At 33.5% G+C, this 24932-nt stretch overlaps 1 protein-coding gene across 14 annotated transcripts in view; it reads left to right on the top strand.

The window, feature by feature from the left end:
- The window catches only part of LOC135224450 (synaptogenesis protein syg-2-like), a 563172-nt gene that overhangs the window by 535895 nt on the left and 2345 nt on the right, over positions 1 to 24932 (top strand). For 5 of the 14 annotated variants that reach the window (XM_064263445.1, XM_064263443.1, XM_064263444.1 and 2 more), the window contains exons 8-13: positions 3458 to 3605; positions 6708 to 6838; positions 11568 to 11727; positions 13250 to 13852; positions 16690 to 16926; positions 19797 to 19900. In XM_064263445.1, coding sequence (XP_064119515.1) covers positions 3458 to 3605; positions 6708 to 6838; positions 11568 to 11727; positions 13250 to 13852; positions 16690 to 16926; positions 19797 to 19900 — 1383 coding nt within the window. Of the gene's footprint in view, positions 1 to 3457; positions 3606 to 6707; positions 6839 to 11567; positions 11728 to 13249; positions 13853 to 16689; positions 16927 to 18529; positions 18583 to 19796; positions 19901 to 23227; positions 23251 to 24255; positions 24346 to 24932 lie in introns of those variants that run through there. The other 9 variants (XR_010316739.1, XR_010316740.1, XR_010316738.1 and 6 more) reach the window with 9 other exon arrangements.

Below are 24932 nucleotides of genomic sequence, written 5' to 3' on the forward strand. Positions count from 1 at the left end.
AAAAGTTTTATGTTACTAAATATATGTCAGCTGTATAAGATTTGTACCAACATGTTCGCAGCACCTGTTCATATATCGACTTTATTATTTTTCAAATTCATTTTAACAAAAACATATTGACCATAGCACTAGTATCCAACGATATCATAGTATAAAATTGCAAAGCCTTGGTGTTCTCCTTCCTTATTTCAGCCATAGTGTGAGTTCAATTTTTAATTTGTCCCCTCAGGTATTGTCAAAACGAGATTATTTCTTATCATTTCTAGGATTGGACATCTGCATGGTTTGTTATAAACCTAATTATAACAGTTTTCTTACCTTTAGAATCACTGTTCCATAGGTTAAAGAATCAACCTTTCAATATCGATATTATTTATTACAATCACAATTATCGTATATTTCTCAACAAGCATTTAGAAAACTGACTATTAATTTGACACCTTTTTCAGAGAACTGACTTGAATGTTGTGAAAGGTTTGGCAAAAAAACGAAAATTTGGCGATAGCTAAACCTGATAAGGGTAGAGGTACTGTTATCTTGAACAAAAATAATTATATCCGTAACATGGAGGCAATATATATATATCTTACATATATATTTTATATATATAGCATGTATCACATATATATGTTTTTACATATAGCATATATCATATACATATATATTTTTTATATATAGACATACATATTTACATATGTGTATATGTATATACATATCAGGACGGGGTGACAAGGAGACAGTCGGTCATCTATAGGTGATAATTATTTGCCGACGCGTTTCGTAACGCATTGTTACGTCATCAAGGCTAATAGAGAAAATACACAAATTGAAATACATGGAATTAAAGTAACGAATTGAATAGTATATATATATATATATATATATATATATATATATATATATATATATATATATATATATATATCATACATACATACATACATACATACATACATACATATATACATACATATATATATATATATATATATATATATATATATATATATATATATATATATAAATATACGCGTTTGTATGTTGTACAGAGCTCAAATAAACTAACTACAGTTTAGATTAAATTACTTGCCAGTCCTAAAAGTTTTGTTTTCCTAGCTTGTTATCTTCGCTTTCAGTCAGGCGTTTTTGGCCGTCGTTGGATAGCAAAGCCAAAGATAAAAATCTTTCCAGATATTTGTCAGAGTGAATATTTTGTATTCATATTGAATCCACTCTCTATAACTACAATGTTCTGAGTTAACCTTTTTCATATTTTTTTTAAGTATGACGAAAATATTATATCGGTACCTAGATCATATATCTATGAACGGTCAGTTCTTTTAAACTGTAAAATTTTCATTTTATGATTCCATTGCTATGATTTTTCCATAAGTTTCCTCTTTTTATAGAGTTGCTGTTATAACACTAGACTATGACGATTTACCACTACCACAGTAGATTCACATCAACCGTGCATCTGATGTCCGGGCCAGTCCCTTACGACGCTCCTGATTGGCTTATCAACAGCCAATCACAAGCGTGGTAACGGACGGGCCTAGACATCAGTTGCACGTTTGATGTGAATCTACTATAGTAAATTCACATCAACCGTGCACCTGATGTCTAGATTCACATCAACCGTGCACCCAGACATCAGGTGCACGGTTGATGTGAATCTACTATAGTAATGCTACTGCTATTAGTAGCAGAAGTAGTAGTAGTTTTACTACCACTGTTGTTAAGTTGCATAAAGAGACACACGGCTTCCACAAAGTCCAAGAGCTGTGTGTGTGTGTGTGTGTGTGTGTATCCTTCTTCATATACCGTCCTTTCCGTCTACAGCTCCATCCACGAACTCACTCTCTCTCTCTCTCTCCTGACTTCTATATATACATCCCTTCCCGTCTGCAGCTCCATCCATGACAAACCTCCCCCTTCCCCTCCCCTCTCTCTCTCCACTTTTATCTCTGGGTCCTTTCAGCCACCGGCCTGCTGCGTACGCGGCCTCAAGTGCCGTCGTTGTTCTTCTGCTGTTTTCTGGGCGTGAAATAAGCTCATGTCAGCAGCCCTGATGATTTACTTTATGTTCGCATAGCTCCGGTGGACGGCTTAGCAAGTAGCGTATTTACCGGTTGAATGCCCCTATAGCGTCGCTTTACACTAAACTGCTCTCTATGGCTATTTTCTTCTTTATTTATTTATTCGTTTATTTATTATTTGTTTATCCATTTATTTGTTTTAATTGATTGTTATTTAATTATTTTATATCTACTCATTCATGCAGATAAAGTCATTTTCTATCATCTATTTATTTAGCCATTCGTTTTTATCTTTTTACTTACATCCGCATATTTATTTTCATGTAATTATTTTATTTATTTATTTATAAGCATACTTCCCCTTTCCCTTATTTGTTCAACTAAACACAGCCATCGTTGATTTATTTATATACTCATAATATTTTATTTATTTATTAATGTTCTTTCTTTATCTGCTCTCATCCGTTTTTACTTTTAACTTATTTAATATGACTTTTAATTTCCATTCGTTTATTTATTCATTAATTCATTCTTTCTTTCATTCTGAGTAATTACCTTAAGTACTGACTTTCATCTTCCTTTTGATGTTTACACATAGCCATTTTAATGAATTTATTCCATTATTAACTTTCACTTAATTCTCTTTACGCACATTTTTTTTTTTTGTCGTCTGCTCACTCACTTATAGACAATCTTTTTTACATATCTAATCATTAACGGCAGTCATTTCCATAAATCTAATCATGAACAAACCTTCTTCTTTATTTATCTATGTAATCATTAACAGCAGTTATTTCCATTTATCTAGTCATGTACAAACCTTCCTTCTTAATTATCTAATCATTTACAAACCTTCATTTTTATATCTCTGATCATAACAAACATTCATTTTCAATTACCTAATCACTAACAAACCTTCATTTCCAATTACCTAATCACTAACAAACCTTCATTTCATTTCTATTTACCTAATTACTAACAAATAATTTCCAATTACCTAATCACTAACAAACATTCATTTCATTTCCATTTCCCTAATCACTGACAAACCTTCATTTCCAATTGCCTAATCACTATCAAAGCTTCATTTCCATCTGTCTAATCGTTAACAAAACTGCCTTCTGATTTATCTAATCATTAACAAACATTCATTTCCATTTAACTGATCACTAACAAAGCTCCATTTCCACTTGTCTAATCATTAATAAAGCTTCATTTCCACTTGTCTAATCATTAACAAAACTTCATTTCCATTTGTCTAACATTAACAAAGCTTCCCTTTAATTTATCTAATCATTAACAAAACTTCATTTCCATTTGTCTAATCATTAACAAAGCTTCCTTCTAATTTATCTAATCTTTAACAAACCCTCATTTCCATTTACCTGATCACTAACAAAACCTCGCTTTCATTCCAGGCGAAGGACAAGGAAGGCAACGTGTCTTCCAGCATCATGACGATCACTCCCAGGGAAGAGGACGCTGGAAAACTACTCACCTGCAAAGCCCAGTCTCCTGTCATCAATCATGAGCCCCTGAACGACACCTGGAAGCTGGAAATCTACTGTAAGCGAATAGTTTAGTAATTTGCTCATATTTACTATTAACTTACTAGTATTTTAATCATTTACTTTGGATGCATTTTATTTATTTGTTTGTTTATTTATTTATAAATTTATCTTTTTTTACAATACCTGATCCCTTCTTTCTGTATTTCCTTTTACCTTATGATGCTTCTTTCGAATGAACACCTTATCTTTGGAAGTTTGAATATCAAGTCAATGGACCCCGTGTGGGCTTGTTCGATTTTCTAAAGAATAATAATGTTAAATAGACTTTTCGACCATCTCTTCTTTCTGAGGCTTTGGAGTGTCACTTTCTTGTTGGTGAAGCTTTGTATTACCCGTGGCTGAACTTATGTTGTCCGTTCCTTGTTCAGTGGGTTAATTTGCTATTGTATTGTTTTCAGTCAGCCACTAGTCACTGAAATATACTTTATAAGTTCCTGTTTGTAGCTTTAAACTGTTTATTTACGAGATTATTAACGCTTCTGTATTTTGTAATTTGTTTGTCTTGGTTTTAAACATCAGTCACGGACCTTCAATGAGAATTATTTTAAATATTATCATACCTAAAGCTATGCAGTATTTGTTGATTAGCTTTGGGAGAGTTTATCTTTTTAACTGAATGGGCTCAAGGTTTGTCTAACGAGGTTGTTGTTATCTAGCTTCAGAGACGTTGTTAAGGCTTCCTCTAATTTCAGAATGAATTTGTCTTCATTTTTGCTGAGATTATTTTTGTTTTGCCCCAAAGAACCCCTTGTTAGAGATGCATATTGGCAAGCTTGAAAGATCTGGCATTTTTTTCCTTTTGCTGTAATATAAATGAAGTATTTTTATCACTGATCTTATAGTCCATTTTAACATTCACGTTACATTCTTGGTGATTCATTGTTCTTCTTTTCCATCCCCGTCCTCATCTTCCTCTTCTTTCCTCTTCTTAGACTTAAAAATAGCTAGGTTCTCGAACTGCAGCTGACATCAAAATCCTCCTCCTCCTCCTCCTCCTCCTCCTCCTCCTCCTCCTCCTTCCTCCTCCCTCCTCCTCCTGCCTCCTCCTCCTCCTCCTCCTTCTCAAATCCAACAATAGCAAGACTCGGCGTGGAACTGACATCTAAGGCTGACATTTTAGTCATTTTCGTTCTGACTTCTTTAAACTGGAATTCCTTCACAGCACCTCAAACCGAGTTGCATAAAGAAGTGTTTACGAAGTTCTAGAATTATAGATAATCATTATAAATAATTGTGGTAACTATAACTAATTGTAATAGATTATTAACTGATAGTTCAACGTTAGTATTTGTTCCATCCTGTTCACTTGAAATGACGTCTTTAAACAACTATTAAAAGTCGTTTAGTTTTTCAAAACTGAGCCTTTTTGCGTCTTGCTTATAAGTCTCTCTTCTCTCTACTCTCTCTCTCTCTCTCTCTCTTCCCTCTCTTCTCCTCTCTCTCTCTCTCTCTCTCTCTCTCAAAATATCTGAATGATTTCCCAACGTCATTTTACATCACGTATGAAAGGTTGTGTATACTCAATCCTCATTTTTATTCTCCACTGCATATGGCACTACAAGTGAAGTTTGTTTACTCGTCACTGCATGTAAATGCGAAGCAGAACTAAAACTTCAGTTTGACAGCTGTAAAATTCGACAGCCAAAACAAATCCGATATTCCAATTGTTTTATTTTTGTTGAGCTCTGTCGTTGCTTTGTCATTCTCTTTGTTTATTCATAAGTCAAGTCTCTTAATTCTCAGTTTCTGTGTTTCTTTTATCCCTTTGCTTCATATTTTTTATTCATTTCATTTTTTTATTCTCTTTAGCACTGCAATATCTAGCTTCTCTTTCATCTATTTAAGTCCTCTCTGCTTCTTCTTCTCAAAATAACCTTATCTGAATTTCATTTCCTCTATATAATTTTCATCTACAAACTTTAGATATATCTGTTCTTCTTTTTATCTCTTCCCCTCCCCTCTGTCCAGGTCTCTGATCTTTTGAGCCATAATCCATGCTTGAGATTCACAACTTAGTTATTTTAAACCCTCTCTCAGAGATTAATTGCAATTCCAGTATATGTTGTACCTTTTACTTCTAATCTACTATTCCTATGTTATGCGATGACACAAATAATTCAATTTTATCTGAGATGTTTTTATATCATTGCTATTCGTCAAGGTATCCTTTCCACTTGTGTAAGATCCTACGACTTTTCATTCGTTCAGTGAATGAATACATTTCCTTCTGTTAGTCACGCTCCGTCTTTCAACTGTCCCTATCTTTATTCAGATTTCCTACTCTTTTCATTCTTCTCATTCTTTACCCGTTGTGATACCATTAACATAACCTGAGCATCTCCAAATATCAAGTCTTTCTCTTGCACCTTCCCAACTCGCATGTCTCCTGAACCCCTTCTCCCCATCCCACACCACCCACCCCATTCCAATTATTATCATCATCATCATCGTCGTCACAACATCCAAAGGAAACCCCCCTAGAGAAAGCAAACTTTCCCTTCACAAACGCTTTCTGATATTGTATGACAGTGGCTCCTGCCTTCCATCCTATACTCTGATGTCTGTTTTGATTTCTGACTCAAAACATTGTGTGATGTGTCCCGTTGTGAGTTTGCTTTCTGTTAACGACGCGCTTGGCTTTGTCTGCAATGTTTTCCTTGACTGAGTGTTAGTATGAGTTCTGTAGATACAGAGAGAGAGAGAGAGAGAGAGAGAGAGAGAGAGAGAGAGAGAGAGAGAGAGAGAGAGAGAGAGAGAGAGAGAGCTGAATTCCCCTTTCATATATTATTTGTCGTTTCTTGAAATTTCTTTCTTTTCGTAAATGTACACTTTGATCGTATATCAACAAATACTTTTGTAAATTCTTGTATTTGTTACATGATAAACCGGACACCAATAGAAAAATATAGTAGTGACTTATTTACTAACAAATAAGCGTCATTTAAAGATATAGTTTGCATGTACTTCATTCAGCAGAATGATTACTTTTTAATAGATATAATATAGAATCCATAGAATATTTTACAGGTAACATATTGAGTAGCAAAACATAACTGATATTCATCTAGAATTTATGACGAGAACATTTCTTGCATAGATGCTCCGAAGGTCACGTTGGCCCTGGACGCAGAATTGGACCCAAATGACATCAAAGAAGGCGATAACGTGACCTTTATCTGCAACGTGACCGCCAATCCGAAGGTCGACAAGGTCAGCTGGTACCATAAGGTCAGTATAAAGTCGATTGTTAGAGAAGCTTGTTTGTTTGTTTGTTTGTTTGTTTATTTGTTTGTTTTTAATGTTCGCAGTTGTTCGTTTGTACTGCGTGTGTTTTCAAGTTCCAAGTTTAGTCAGGCGGAGTAATCCGATAACGTTCAAAGGTTTACGCATGTCAAAAGATAGTGTGTTTCACAAACTTCAAAGATTTATTATTCTATAGATTAAAATACGCACACACATACTATTTACGAGTGTATGTGTATGTTTGTGTGGCACAGTTTGCATATATATATATATATATATATATATATATATATATATATATATATATATGCATATATATACCACAATATGTATATGTATATATATACTACATATCTATACAACATATCTTATATATACATTGTATATATATATATATATATAATATATTATATATATATATATATATATAATATATATATGCAGAAGCCAGGTACTATGTCGTACCTCTAAGTAAATGGGATACTATCCACAATGAAGTAAAAATCCTCTTGTAGTTTTATAATATATATTCTTGTACAGGATTAAAGCTTTCGACCATCACCTGTGGTCTTGTTCACTAAAACAAGACCACAGGTGATGGTCGAAAGCTTTAATCCTGTACAAGAATATATATTACAAACTACAAGAGGATTTTTACTTCATTGTGGATAGTATCCCCATATATATATATATATATATATATATATATATATATATATATATATATATATATATATATATATATATATATTGTTAGATTTAAAAAAAGTAAAGCTATTTGATAACTTCTAAGGTGAACCATCTAAAACGTAAAGAACAGCCTGTTATAAAATGGACACTACATAATCACAGAAAGTTCAGACTGCAAATGTTTATTTGTAATAACGTTCAGAGGTAAACAATAAGTTTTGCTCATATCATTTAACACTACTAAAAAAGATACATTTCGCAAATTAATCCTTTGAATAAGGACAAAGATATATGATAAAATTACGAAGATAAATTATAAGGTAAAATGCAAGCTTGATGAATATCCGAAGATAATTGTATACACTAGATTACTTGAAGATAAAATATGTGATTAACTGCAAGGATTAATTAAAAGGTAAATTCAAAAGAGGTATGATTTTGTAAATTTCAAAGATAATAAAATGCTGGGTATATTTCAGTTTAAATTATTCTGTGCAGGTTGATGCGCAAATCATTCAAGTCAACGAGAAAAATTAGCAAATAAATTCAAAAACTAATCATATTTTTATTTTAGAGTCGGGTTTTTTAATTGTTTTGCTATCTTCGTTCAATCATGACGTGAAATCATCATTTCCAAGTTTCGGTTTTCTTTATTCATTATGTTATACTTTCGATTTCCTCCATAACTACATGAATTATCATAATATGTATGTATGCATATATACATGTGTGTATATATATATATATATATATATATATATATATATATAATATATATATATATATATATATATATATATCTCGATAGATAGATAGATAGCTTTACTGTAAACTATTCATCCTATGATTTGATTCAAGCCTTTATAGAACCCTTCTTTTAAAATTCAACATAGACCAGATATTGTTTTTATTCAAGTTTCATTTATTTTCCCCTTTTATTTTTTCTTTATATTCCTTTACCGGTTCTCCCCCTTTCCCTTTTATTCCAGCCTTCTCTTTCTTTTCCCCTCTTCTTTCTAAATACTTTCTCACACCATTCCGCCCTTTACCGTTCATCTTTTGTTTCCTTTCAAGCAGTTTTTATCGGTCGTTCTCCCTTTACGCTGTTGTTGTTGTCTTTCTTCTTCTTCTTCTTCTTAGTTTCGTTAGCTCATTTTTCCGTCCCCTCCTTCGCCGGTGATTCTTCTGGCATTCATCCCTGTTTCGCTTTTTCTCTCATTTCTTTTTCCGACGCTTTCATTCGGCTTTTATTCAGCCGAACCCTTGATTGAAAGGTTGATCATTCTTTTCTCTGCAAATTCTTTCCATTTTCTTTCGCCATTGACCTTTTTTGTCAGAACAATAACCAATTCGTCGGACCCTGTTTCGCTTATTGTTGTGGCATTGGCGGTAGAGGAGGCTGCAACGTCGGTCTGTACAGTACGCGTATTATACGTGTTTTGTTGCATCAAATGAGATTCGTTTATTCATCCCTGGCGAGTTTGACTTCGAACGTAAATGAAAATTCAAATGGACTTTTTTGTTTTCGCTTTGGAAACTCGATTGGTGACTTGTGCACAAACAACTTACAGTTTCTTACACACAATAATATACTAATTAATGTGTATATATATATATATATATATATATATATATATATATATATATATATATATATATATATATATATATATAGTGAGTGTGTGTGTGTATGTGTATACATGTTTGAAACTATTGTTATGAAAATTATACACACAGACACACAAACACACACATATATATATGTGTGTGTGTGTTTCCACTACACTACCTAACAAACACATATCCCTGAAATCTGTACAGTAAACACAATCAACAAAATCCGAGAAGTTGCCAGAAAAATTGATCTCAGTGGCTCTTTTAAGTCGTTTGTGAAATAGGATTTTTTCTCTTGTCCAATTATTTGGGTTTAATGAGCAAATCTCCCGGGCAAAGCAGCTTAATCCTTTTCTAAATGGTTCGAATCCTCTTTCTCAGCCGAGATTATAATCGAAAACTAATTGGGAAAAGAACGATCCTCTTTTCTCTGCCAAATGACGTCTTTTGAAGAATCGTGGAAGGATTAAAAATACAGGTTTTTATATGTAATGTATTAGACTTTTTCCTTGAATGTCTGAGAGGATTAGTAGCAATTCCTCTTCCAGTAACTTCTTAAATGAAGTATTTGTTGCAAAATTTTATTTGTATCTTAAAGTCTTATACAAGTTATTTTTCCTGACTGTCGAATGGGGTTGGTGACATTTTCTTTTACAATAATTAGTGAAACGTAAGTATTAATGTTTCTTGTGATTCGAGCTTTAAATTCTAGTTTAATTTTGCTTCTCTTGATTTAAAAAATACTCCTTATTTCATAATGATAACTTTGGAAGAAAATTCTTAAATGCTATTTCGTTGGATTTTCAGAATCATGAAACCGTTTAGATTTTTTTAAACTTTAGTTTTGGCTACTTATGTTTATTTCCGTCCATTTATGCCAAAATTACAGAGGATCGACCGACGATTGAGAAGTATAAATGCACATCGTACCATTTAATTTCGTCAAGAGATTCTGATAGGGGATATAACCATTGAAAATGGAAATGGAAATGAAAATAAAATGATAAAATGTATTTTTGAACTAGAGAATGTAGGCCATTGGAAATTATATATAACCACCAGCCAAAAACAAGGAATGTATTTGTGAACAAGAAAATGTAGGCATTGGACTTTTACACGACGAATAGTATTCCTTAACATTCAGGCTGTTCCAGGAGCAGCAGACGGCCTGTTCTGTGCTGGCTATATAAAATAACCGCAACAAAATCCAACGTGGGTTGAAAACACAATCGTCTGGGACAGCTTGCATGAAGACCTTCTGTCCCTTGGAGGAATATGGACGCCGTTTCCGATTCTTGTTTCCTCGTTCTTATACCCAATGCTCTTACCGACTATATAGGGCATTAGAGGTGGAATGGAATTAGGGCGGAATGGTGCCGAATGCAAATAAATTCCGTGGCCAATCCTCAGCCCCTCAAAAACAAACCGTCCAGATGTGAATTTATGGTCGAAAAATAGTTTTGATATTGGCGGCTCCCAACGCCGTCGCGTACTTGCCCATTTCAGGTCAGATTTACGACGGAGTTTGTCCCCTGCTCTCAAAATATTTTATGTCTAGCAGTCGTGTTCGTTATTCAACTATATTCTAATTGATCCGAGGAATAAAGTATCGATTCCTCTTTATTTCTTAATTGCGAAACGATCGTAAAGAAATCTCGTGACGTAGAAATGTCGAGTTTCGCGTCGAGAGACGTGACTCAGGTCAGTTGCGTCACGTGTAGTTTTGAGAAAACAAATTCCTAGATAAATGCGTTTCAGATTTATTTCAGCTCGGCAGAGGAAATCCATTTGGAAAGAAATTCCCTGATGGTGATATATTGGAAAGCTGTCATCATGTATTGGGACGCTGGCTGCTTTCTTTTCAGTGAAGAAGCACGGCTGCGTTTAACTTCTTTTCCTTTTCGTTGGAAAACAGTTTGGAGCACTCTTACATTCGTACCGAAAGCTTGAAGAGGAAAAATCTTCTTTCAGCTAAATTTTCCATTTTCGTCTCTTTAGCTTTGTGCAATTATAAAATCTAGTGACGATCCTTTTTTTTTTTTTTTTTTTCATGAATGTATCAGGTACAGGAAAGGTCAGTGTGAATATGAGCTTCAACGTATGATAGAAATAAATATTTTATGCCTAAAAAATCCAGTTCCTTCTGGTAATATACCATTATAAAAAGAGATTTGTTATATTTAGTGATTTTGCACAGTTAACGAATTTTAACCCTATTTTGCACTGAAATTCGTTGTCGTTTCTGTCACTCGGTTGCTCATGGTTCACTGTCGTTTCCAAAATGAAAATAGAGTGAAACATTTAATTGGGATACTGATCATTCATATTAGGAAGTGATCCTTTTTGGCTTTAAACAACCACGGTTACTGTGACGCATTTTGAACATCTGTTTTCCTGTCTCTCTTCACAGGGCACCGCCATCCACCATAACGCGACGGCAGGTGTGAAGATCAGGAACCACAAATTGATCCTGAAAATGGTCGAGAGAGAGCAAGCAGGTGTCTACACGTGCGTCGCCAACAACGGAATCGGTGACGGGACAAGTCAGCCAATCTTCCTAAATATAAAATGTAAATTTTCTTCATTTTATTTTGTAGGGTCCCAATACTTGACTCACTCACTCAAACCTGTAGTATCGTGTCTCATTCTGACCTGATACCACTTGTAAAAAGACTCATTCTCTCCAATCTGTTGCGAAATCTCATTTCATTCATTGTATAATTCTTTAGTACCTAGTAATGTTAACGCTTCCAAAAGGCGCGGATGAGTCTGGTTTTACTTCTGTTGTGTCATTAATTTATTAACATCTAACAGACGTTTTCAGTTGTGTGCAACCTTGAAGTTGGCGTTTTATTTTCCAGTGTGTGTTCATAACATTTATCTTGCTACGGAACTTATTAGAGGCTTCATATTTGTGTCAGTGTGGCGTTGATTGTTCGTCGTAGTTCATGTTTTATGACCATGATAACGAAGAAGAAGCAGAGGGACAAGATAGAAAGTATTTTAGCGTCAAGTGGATTCTCTGAATATGATGTGCGATATCCGTACGTTTTTTCACCACTTCCTGTGTAATTAATATCAAATACATTTTCATTACGTGACTAGTCTTTATGAGGTTCAGTATTCCGTGAAGCTAGTAAAGTCTTTTTGGTTTCACGACTTTTCAACGTTATTCCGTTGCCACTCAGTGCTGTTTCATTTTTCCCAGCAGAGTAATATCTGGCAATAAACAATTATTTACTAAAATGAAATTAAAAACGAAAGCCGAATTTGATCAGGTACCTGACAACCAATAGAATATTGGTCGAAAACATATGAATTTTATCCTGAAAGTCGTCATTTTCACAGTTATTATTTATATAATTGATATCAAACTCTGTTATAAAACTTATAAAACCGATCTTAACAGATTTGTGGAAAATTGGGGATACGTTTTCCCGTGTACGTTTCCTTTATCAGTTGTAATTTCGCATATTAATCCGGTAGTTAACTTGCAATTATTCTATGTTAATTATTGATTTTTTAGCATGAGAAGTCTTTCCTCCATTGCAGAGTCGAAGAAGAAACCATTTGAATAAACGGAAAATCCTTTAAATATTTAGCCCTGTTCATTAAGACTTCAAATACTTCAAATGGAAATTAACAAAGGAAAAAGTATTAAGTTGAAAAAGGCACAGGGACGTGTAAGGCTAGAGGCTGTATATATATAATGAAATATTAAGTTCGCAAATGAATAAACACGAGGAAGTATCGAGTCTTAAGAACGAATTAATCAGTAGAAAGGATAGGCAATAAACATTATAACGAAAAACGTTTAGCGTTGATTATAATATGAAGCCATAGAAGGTAAGGAAAATCATAAAGACGGCAAGGAAATAAACGTTTTCGTGTTATTCTGGGAAAATATTTGACTTTGAATCATTTTTCACAAGAAACCTTTGCGTTAAAGAAAGGAAAATGAGATCAGTTTGTCGCGTGTTCTGTACACCACTCTGAGCGATTCCTTTGATAGAATTGAAGCAACCACTTCACGATGATCCGCATCAGGAGCGTTTTTATTGCATATACCGACCCTGTATTTCCTACTTGCAGACGTGCCCGTATGCTCCGACGAGCGTGATGCGGTCGTGGGCGTCGCCAAAGGCACCGACGTCCAGTTGCAATGTATAGTAGATGCCTCTCCGGGAGACGTCTCCTTCAAGTGGTACTTCCGGAGTCCGAAGGAACTCTTACCGATAGACGAGGAGAGGTACACGGTGCAGGACCGCACCTCAAAGCTGACCTACCACGTCCGCACGGAGCACGACTACGGCGAGTTCCTGTGCTACGCCGAGAACGAGCTGGGCGAACAGGCCCTTCCCTGCCAGTTCGATCTCGTACCCGCTGGCAAACCCGACAGCCTGGAGAACTGCACCGTCACCAATCAGACGTCGGACACGATCTTCATCGCGTGTCTGCCCGGCTTCAACGGCGGGTTGGACCAGCATTTCGTCGTCGTCGTCCAGGCATACGACGATAAGGTGCGAGGGGAGATCTTGAGGAACGCGACAGAGAAGGAGCAGCCCGTTTTCGTCATTGAGGGGCTCCAGCCCGGGGCATCGTACCTCCTGGCCATATACGCTGAAAATGTCAAAGGCAGAAGCGACGACAGTATCCTTCACGGGTTCACGCTGCCCCTAGCGCCTGGCGAACGCAGTAAGTTAAATGTGTCGATCGTTTACCGTAGAGTTTTTCACGATGTGACTTACCGAGTTCTATCTTTTTCATTCTTACATTGTACAAAAATTCGATTTAATAGAATACAGATGATATCTTATTTAAATTTAATATATATATGTTTATATATATAAATATATGTGTATATATATGTATGTATGTATGTATATATATATATATATATATATATATATATATATATATATATATATATATATATATATATATATGTATGTATATATTATGTATATATGTTTTCAATGCCTTTCTTCCACCTACCTAGTTTTTTAATGGAAAATACCAATCGACTTTTTATAGATAAAAACGGTAACGTTGAAATTATCACAAGCTGAAAGATTAATTCCAGTTGGTATAATTGGCGAAGAATCGATAAACACTGCATACATCTGATAATTATTCAGCCGTGAAATGAGTGTGTTTATAATAAGCTCCAATTTAAGCAGAGTATGGCCTTGCCGAGAGTTAGAACGTATGTTTTCTTCTTTTTTTTGCCATTCTTCATTGAGTCATGGTTATTATATCAAAACAGATAAACATGTTAGCGTGGCTTGCCGTCTGTGCTGCTTCGTTCTGTTATGTGTTTTTATTTTTTTCAGAGCATATAAAAAGGTAAATCTGCTTGACTGTTCTGTTTTCCTTGTGGCGCTGATATGCAAAATAGCTTATGAAAGATATATTTATCTAAATCCTTTGTGCTTTAGAATAATATCTGAGTGGCTTAGTTGAGTTTGCATCCCAGTGAAATTATTTAGCGATAAAAATAATTAAGATGTAATCTTAATTTCTGAATAATGACGACATTACTAAGAAACAATTTTTTTGCCAATTAAATAGTCCAAAAAATCATGACATACACCTATTTCTTTGAAGCAAATAATCTGGTTTTAGAATTGTAATTTTATATTTTGCTTTGCAATCTGCTTAAATACTCTGGTACTGTAATCTTACTAATTAGTTTCATCTTTATTAATCCTATTTTCAAGGATATCTGCAGTTGAAGGATTGTCATTAAATGCAAACGAATAATTACTTTTGGTAGCCCTTCTCCAAATTCTTAACTGCTTTCATGGAATTAAGTTTTTTTGTGGTGAGTGAATAAACCTAACTGTAAAGTTCTTATTGAAATACTGTAGCTAAATGGTTCTGCTGATTGACCCTAAAATAAAATAGTTTTACATAAGGTCTTAACTTTCTCTTTTAACTTTCATTTTACAAATGGGAACTATAATATGAAAATGAACTTTAAGCTAAGATACTTACAGATTTACCTTGAATCATCAAACGTTCTGTACTAAAGACCCAATAATTTTGTTTAGATTATCCGTAACTTTCCGCTAAAATGTCAGCAACTTTACAGTAAATTATCAACAATTTTACCTTCAGATCACAGCAGCCAAAGAGTGAAACAAGAGCAGTTACAGGGTAAAACAGCGATAATGTTTAGGTTATGAGTAACTTTACAAGTAAAGCATCAACCTCAGAACAAAACATCAGCAATTTGACTACAAATCCCCAATACGTAGAGACTGAAATATCAGGTGCAGTAGACTAGCAAAACCAGTAGACGTGAAAACATCAGCCATTCCTAATTAAAATCATCACCCGTTTTCGAGCAATAAAACACGAAAAGCTTCAATCACCCTACCTACAGCATCAAGTCTCTCTCTCAGTCACTCACTCACTGTACTCACAGCGACCCTGCAATTATTTTCAATTATCGGATGCCAATAACATTTAAATAGCTGATCGAGAATCGATAATTAGCCGTTCAGTATGCAAGACCCAATACCAGCAATAAAAAAATAAAAGAAACTGTAATTACTGCAGTGATCAGGATCTGCGGTGAATTGTTTACTTGTTTTTCTGTTTGTTACAAAAAAAATAGCATAACAGCAGTGATGTACAGCGCTCATTATAACAACTAGTAATTTGTTTTTGTTTTATCTCATTTTTTTCCTTTGTTCATATTTCCCCTCTGAAGATTTTTTTTTCTTTTTGTTAAATGAATATGTTGTTTCCGCATAACAAGTCTTCTTTGTTTGAATATCTCTAAACACATACACATAAATACACACAAACAAATACGCAAACTCATCAAACAGCTCTGTTGAAAGCACCCACCCCACAATGACATTATATTCATACGCTTAAATTTCGATGATATAAATAAAACTTTCATGTTATGAAAAATGCCATAATTAGTTAGATCCCATTATTATTGATGAGGATGTATCATACACCGCTCTTACATATTGATTATTGATGAGCGCTTGGATCCTCTTTTTCAATTGGCACAACTGTTTTATTTCCTCAGTTTTTCTCATTTTTTAGTAGTATGTATTCTATTCCATCGAGTTGAATTGTTAATTGAAATCATTAATGAAATAGACATAAATATGTACTTGAGACGTGAGATCATGAAAAAGAAGTGTGCACATCACCGTGGGCATATGACTGTGTGTGTAGGCGACTGAACCGAATCAAAATTAGTTAAGCATCAAGCTTTCAGCCATAATATATTTTGCATATTTAAACGAAATCTACAAGTAAATAATCATCAGAATGTGGATGGACATAAAAACTGTATCGTTAACTTAAGCTTTCTGGAGACACGTAGTCTTTGTACTGCATAGCTTCAATAACATGTGCAATTAAAGGTAGCCAGTAATTTGCCTTATCCCTTTTATTCTAATCCTGAATCAGTTTTTTATGATATTTTATCCTTTTCATTTTATGTTACCTTTGAATGAAGCCACAAAATCAAAAACTTTCATTATCCTCCTTCCTTCTCGCAGCTCTGCCTTCCACCCACATCTTCCCGATCACGCCCATCTTGGGCGTCCTGATCGGCGTGGTGGGCGCCCTGGTCATCGTCGCAGTTGTGGTTGTGGTGGTGATGAAGCTGAGATCAGACGCCCGCGCCAAGGAGAGTCCCAAAGGGCGCTCTGAGTCCAACCTGAAGGGACCCCACGCCCCTCTGCAGCCAGCCAAAGATGGAGACGACGGCCCCGACGTAATACTATGTAGGACTGGTGAGCATTGTTGGTCAGATTAGGGCGTGGAAGGAACTGTCGTGAAAGTTATCTGCAAGTTAGGGATCTATGATAACAAAGGGTAACAGATTTTGAACCTAGATGCTTTTTCTCTTATCATTGTCGATTTAGAAAGACGAGATACCTAACTGTGAATTGGCTGTCAGGTTTGGGATCTATGAACTAACATCAAATCTGCTGTAGAATCACGATTCCTTATTTTTGTCCTCTATTTTGTTTTCCTTCTTCAGTATCGTTTTGATGTATTGAAATACAATTTTATTTTACGCCAATCTGAGTATGTGTGCAGTGTGTGTGAGACCAGAATAGGGATCAGTAGTTTAAGGCCTTTGTGCTAATTTCTCAGTTCATTTGCATGCCAGAATATCTTTTTCTTTTGTAGGAAATTTATTGAGCCTCTTTTATTGACAGAAATGTATTAATCTCTACCAACAATTGTTTCTCAAATGGTACAGACGCATACATGCACAAGCACACGTGCCTACAATGGCATAAACCAAACCTCACGGATATTATCATTTTTCTTTTTTTATATGTTATTTCTTATCATGTTTTCCAGTGAATCTGAGTATCATTTCCAAAACTCACAGACCAGAAAACCTTTATTGTTCGTAGGGCGAATTATATCTGTTTGTTGTGAAAAATATGCACGCAAATAATAGTAAGAGGATCATGTTCTATGACCGCACTGTGCTGTAGACAGCGGGACAGTCAGTCCTGTATACGAATTTCAAGTTCGTGAAGTAATTTTTATCTATCTATTACAAAAAAAAAAAAAAAAAAAATTCGCTGCACCTTAATCTCTCTCTCTCTCTCTCTCTCTCTCTCTCTCTCTCTCTCTCTCTCTCTCTGTATATACGTATATATATATATATATATATATATATATATATATATATATATATATATCTGTATATACGTATATATTATATATATATATATATATATATATATATATATATATATATATATATGTATATGTATATATAGATATATATATTATGTGTGTGTGTATGTGTGCGCGCGTATGCATAGTATATCACTTTTAATCACACACCCACACACACACACACACACACACACACATATATATATGTATATATATATATATATATATATATATATATATATATATATATATATATATATATGTATTATGTCTATATATACATGTATATACATGTGTGCGCGCACGCTGACGCGTATGCAAATATGAATTTTAAACATATATATACACACACACACACACATATATATATATATATATATATATATATTATACATATGTATGTATGTATATAATGTATGATATGAGTGTTTGTGTGTGCACTAGTTCATTAACCAGAATGCCATCGCAAACATATTTTCTTTAATTTAGTTTACAAAACCCACCAGAAAATCACCACAGACTTGAAAATAAACACCAAAGAGCGAAACCCAACATTAATGAAGGTTACTCCACAATCATAAACAAACAGGAAGCCTCGAGAAACTCGAATATTGTCGTGGTTTCTCTTCATTTTTCGACGAAGTCAATTTTTATGACGATGTTGTAATGGTCACTTTGGGTCCCCCCCTTTAGGTGCGTACAACCCCCCAGGGATAGTTAGCAGCCCTCCCGTGGGGCTTGGCATGGTAAGATGGCGTCGTCCTCTGTCCTCTTTCTCTCAATGCATGTTTGAGTCGACATAAGATATCTTGAAGTAAATTTGAATGAGTCGATATCTCTAGGTGATGAAATTTTGATCAACTGAGAAGAAAGATTCACTAAACATTTTTGGCTTTAAGTCAAGTCATTTGAATTTGAGCAAAGCGAGATAAAATATTCACTAAACGAGTTTCTTACTATTTGAATTCCTTTCGTGAATGTTTAAATATGAATGAAATGTCGAAATATAAATATATTCTCGTTTGTAAAGGCGGGACTATAACGCATAAATATTTTTCCCCTAATAAAAAAATTTTTTATTTAATATTTTAAGATTTGCTTCGTTATAAAGGGAGTGTATTTTGATATGTTTTTTATAAGATGTGAATGAAAGTAGGAACGGCTAAATATCTTAAAACTGGATGAAAGGTCTTAAACATCATCTGAAATTGGAAAATAGGATTGAAATGGTAAACGCTATATCATGTAAATCACAGTAAGTCAAGGTAAGTTGTATTACTACTAGCTTCAAATCGTTAAGCTTTCCTTCATGTAGGAATTAAAGGATGAAACTATTAAATCTCAATCATTTCTATATTCTTTTAAGGCTTCTAATGGGCAGAGTTATATCAATTATTGTAAAGCTTGTACATCGTAAACTTGTTGTTTGGTTTAAACAGCTAAGATGCTCAGCTGGTTTTAAAATCGTCTTTCATTTTCTTTGTGAGTTTCTAAATAATGTATGTATGTTATGGCGTAATATTTCCTTTAAATATGCCTATGATTAATTAATGAAAAACTTTGGTATAGATCATCGATATGGTACAAATTAGGAACCATTATTTAACCTACTATCTGACATTTTGGTAAAATTTACAAGCAGAAAATTTAACTTAGTATTTTTTGCCACCTGTCTATATTATTCAGAAAATTAACTGTGAAATGTTCTTCATATTTTGTTGTATTTATTTTGAGTTCATTTTCTGTTTTAGTGTTTTAGGGAGTTTCCAATGCTTCCAGGGATAAGACCTCACAATTTTATCAAAATATTCAAATTTCATCAGACATTTCAACTTCGAAAACCTTTGCTTTTTTTACTATTCACATTTTGATAAGAATAATAGTATATCACTGAACATTTTGACTGTCTTGAACATGTGTTCCTTTATGCTTAAGTTTTCTCTCTCTTTTTCGTCGAAAGACCCGTCATACGAAGAAGTGGATGGTATTCCCTCCAAGTTAAAGCACGCCAATATTTACGAGACCGTCCAGTGTGACAGCAAAGAAAACGGGAAAAATTCCGAGGTAAGAGATCCTCACCTTGCCTTACGCCGTTCTGATATCCTTGCATTCATTGACGCTTTTTATCTCCTTTATTTGTAGATGCGTGTACATTTTGTCCTTATGTCTGTATTTTGACTGTATTATTTTGTATTTTGTTCCTTTTGTATTGTCTGTATCCATTTTCCTATATTTTTTATTTTCTCTTTTTTAGCTTTCTATAAATATTTTGTATTTTCACTCTTAATGTCATTGATGATATGCCTTGATCCTTTGTGTAACGTGTAACTTTTAATTTGTTTTGTAACACGATGTTTTTCCTCTTTTGAAATTGTCTTGTTCGTATACTTGTATTTATAAGTTTCATCTCTGCTCGTCTTTTATTTTACTAGCTTTTTATTTCTTTTGCTATATATATGTATATGTTCCTTTGTCTATTTAAACAAATTTTGTAATGTAAGATTTCTATTGAATCAGCATTATTTGAAATAGCATATATATATATATATATATATATATATAATATATTATATATTAATAATATTAAATATTATATTATTTAAATATGTTTGTATATATATATATATATATATATATAATATATATATATATATATATATATATATATTATTTCCATCAATGCAAGTAGTCATTTACCTAAGGTTACAAGTAAAACTGTAGAATTGAGAGTAAAATTTGAAATTCAAAAAATTCAGAGGATCATCAACTTCAGACTAGAATGAAGTTCCCTGTCTTCATGTAGTATAAAGTATGAGAGAATATTGTTCCTGAAATAGTAGTTACGATCCTAGCCACTCAATCCGCCAGTAAAATATTCCGTAGCTGTAATTCTAGCCGTAGTTCCTTATCAGCATTGAGAGAATATGCAAATCCAAGCCTTGGGCGGTTGCACCTTAAAAGTGCTTTCTGGTTTAAATGCTAAAATGTGCCATTATCTTGAAGCTCTTTCTCCTTCTCTGGTTTTCCCGAATCTCATTTTATTTGTCACCTCGCTGAATTCTTCTTCTGTCATCCCATTCACCACATTAACCTGCCGCCGAGCGAACGAAAGTTGAACGCAAAGCGAACGAGGGAAAGAGAGAAAACGGTGGGAACGGATTTCGTTCGGCTGCTCCGAAGATGAACTCTCGCGTTTCAAACTATCTGATAGTCGAAGAATGCCGCCGGCGAATTTGAGTCTTCGGGTGGGGTGCCACAAGGCTTCTTTTTACCTCCCTCCTTCCTTCCCTCCTAAATAATAATTAGTTTCATTAGGTTCAAGTAACTCAGTAGGAGCTTCATTATACACGTTAATGGAGGCAAAGATTTTCCCGAAGATTTGAAGGCCCTGAAATAACTGATATAATAATATAGATTTTGTCTTCAGCCCCCGCCGACATTTGCATGAGGTCGTATTACCGTTATCTCTCCCCTAATGAATTTGCTTCCGCTATAACGAAGCTCATTCGAATGATATTCGAGGATGTACTCTGCCTCGGGTTCCGTCATTGTTTTATTTCTGGTCTCATTTTCCTGCCGCTAAGCATTACACTTGGTCCAGTGAAAGATGGCATTATACGTAGATATATATATATATATATATATATATATATATATATATATATATATATATATATATATATATATATATATTAAAAGTTTATATGATATTGAGCCAACTGTACTGATTATAAGTCAAATAGGATTTTTTTTGTTTTTTGATAATTAATACAAATAAGGTAATGAGGAAAATTTTACTGATAACTAAACTATTGGTTCTTTTTATCTTTAAGCTTTCTTTTTACTGTGATATTGAAAATTTTTTATGACTTATTCAAAAAGGTTTGTTGTTAGTTTTTTTTATGTTATTTCATCATCCAGTGATATGTAGTCAGCTTTATCTAAAAATTTCAATAATATTTGACTTATCAGCTTTTGTGATGTGAATTGTATTGTCTTTTTTTTTAAGATCGGTCAAGTTTTTTATTGCAAGCAGGAAAATTACTTTCATGCCTGACATTGGCAGCTCCAAAGATTTCCCTTCAGGAAACCTTCTAAAATCCGCTATTAGAAAGCTTACTTCTAGTTGTAATTTTAACCTTAGCCTGGGATGTATTATTTAGACCCTTGTATTAGTAAAATGTTCAAGAATGGCCTAAAAGATAAAATCAGTGACTTAATTACAAATTAGTTACCTGGTAATTTCTGTGTATTCGTATGTTTAATATTTTTTTGCTAAATGTTCACCTTACAAATTTTTTTATCGTTTTCCAATTGGAGAGTTATGGAATTGTACTTTCAACATTTTTTGTTGGTCAATCTCCTTTTTAACAATATCTATTATTGTCAAGTTGCTGTATCTGGAATACAGCGTTATTTTTCAACATTTTAGTATTTTTATGGGCTCTTTTATTATATATATATATATATATATATATATATATATATAGATATATATATATATATGTGTGTGTGTGTGTGTGTGTGGGTGTGGGTGTGTGTGTGTGCGTGTGCGTGTGTTTGTGTACATACATATATATGGTTTCTCCGCGTTATCTCTTCATCTAAATGTCAACGATGAGCACCCTTACCACTATATGTTATTAAAGATAAGCTACACGTATATCCTTTTCCAAGAGGAGGTAAAAAGTAAGAAAATTTCGTTCAGCGGATTAAAAATGCAATAAAGGTTAATCCTTTCCAAAATGTCACAATATTTTTTATCTTTACTGATATTATCAATACTTTGAGTAACGCCTTTCATCAGAATTTCACTAAATTTAGAGAGAGATTACCCACTGGTTTCCTAATTATCTAGCCCACATAATTTATGACATAGGCCTTTATATAAGTAAGGACGTCACAAGAACTGCAAAATTCAGATACTGAAATCTCACCCAATGTGTTAAATCAAAGTTAATATTTTCAGACCTTTTGATCCCCAGTCAAACTAAGCTAAAACAGTTAATTTCCGGTCAAAATCAACTAAACCTGTTGAGGCATTCAACGACATCCTCATCTGTGCCGAGCTGAAGGCATCAGACACTGATCTGGGACGGTTCTTTTAATAAAATCACGAAATGGCCCAGTTATTTCCTTTCCACATCTCATCTATAATTCTCATATCACGATTACATGTATTCCCCATTATTTCTTAGATAAATACATATTGCTTTTCAAGGAAACATTAGAATAATTATCCACAAGACGTTATTTGCTTCTAATGAGGTATAATTAGTCCATTTGCAGAAAATCATTTACATTCTAATTTATTCATATATTTAATTGCTGTATCATGTTCATTGTTCAACTAGTGGATGAACAATAATGTCATTATCTTTCCACTGGCAGCCTCTGCGAATTGATATTTGAAGGTAATAGATTACTGAAGTATTAAGAGAATATTACCTGTCCTTTTTGTTTTACTTTCATTTGTTCTTTTCTTTTGAGATCATTTTTAAAGTAGGGTTCTTCTTTCGTGTCATGTGTTTTCTAAAAAAATGTATTTTCATTTTAACTGTAGAATCTATTTAACCTTTATTTTTCGTTGAAATCTTGTAGTAGTTGAGATTTACTTTACAATATATCCTTCATGAAGAAGTGAAGGATAACCAGTATGACTATTATAAACCTGATATAGGACTGAACGGTTTAGATATTTTCGTGTTGTGTAGTGTTACGACTATGAGTTTATTTACATATTACCTCCTGCTTCTACGACACTGACACTTCCACGATGTATTTCAATATAACACACACACACACACATACACACATATATATATATATATATATATAATATATATATATATATATATATATATATATATTTATATATATGTATAATGTATATATATATATATATTATATAATTTATATATATATATATATATATATATATATATCTATATATATATATATATATTATAATATTATATATTATAATGCGCAGACACTCATGCAATCATTTTTTACGTTTATATTCCTCACCCATTCTATTTTATTTCCAAAGTGAAAACAATTTAATGCGGAAATTTGATACATGTCACAGTATTTTAAGGTTTAGACCACAGAAATATATTTCAAACAGGACACGAACCGAGGTTTATTTTTTGACTCTGATTCCCTTTTTTTATTTATGGTTTTTTTCACATTTGTCTGCCTCGTTCTTCATTTACATTCTGCATATATTTGATGTTTTTATTTATCTTGCTGAAAATGTCATCTTTATTCATAAACAATGTTCAACACACCATCTAACCGCTCTCTCTCTCTCTCTCTCTCTCTCTCTCTCTCTTCTATCTCTTTCTATTCTATCTCTCTCTCTCTCTCTCTCTCTTTATTCACACATCTCGAATTTATCTTCTCTTATCTTACAGTCTTGTTGTATTTTCGCCTGTTAGCTACTGTCTGCCTGAAATATCCCCCTGCCTTCCCAAAAAACACATGCATTATATAATCTAATCCACGTAAGTGCATACTGCTGCTGTAATTTATCATTAGTGGCTAATTATTCTGTGCATGACTCGTTATACTTAATGAATGCTGTGTCTTTTCTCTTTAGAGGATTGTGTTTGACATTTTAACAACAGTTTGCTTATGTATATTAAGTAGGTGAGATCTTTCTTGTCAGTCTTAGTTTGATCAATTTGAAATGTATCTCTTGCTCTTGTGCTTGGCTGCTATTAGTGCTGTTTTCTGTTTTTTGAGTGGGTTTTTTTTTCATTGTGCTTATGAAGAGAATAAAATATTCATTTTCTTTGAGTTTGTTCATGTGCAGTCTTGATGCTTTTAGAGTATACCGATTCACACTTGAAAAATATGATTGAATATGGTTTTTTTATTATTTTTTAAATAATAGGTCCATTACAAAATCCTAAAATTGCCTAATATTTATTTCAAATACAGTGCTTTCTTTTGAATATTATACCGCCTGATTTATTATCGATAAGTAAATACAGCCACCCATGAAAACTGTGCATCTTTGTGTACGTATGTGTGTTTATGTCCAACATGTTCCTGTTTGTTTTAAATATTGATGATGAAGACATCAGCT

The sequence above is a fragment of the Macrobrachium nipponense genome, chromosome 12, assembly GCF_015104395.2.
Source record: "Macrobrachium nipponense isolate FS-2020 chromosome 12, ASM1510439v2, whole genome shotgun sequence".
NCBI lineage: Eukaryota > Metazoa > Arthropoda > Malacostraca > Decapoda > Palaemonidae > Macrobrachium > Macrobrachium nipponense.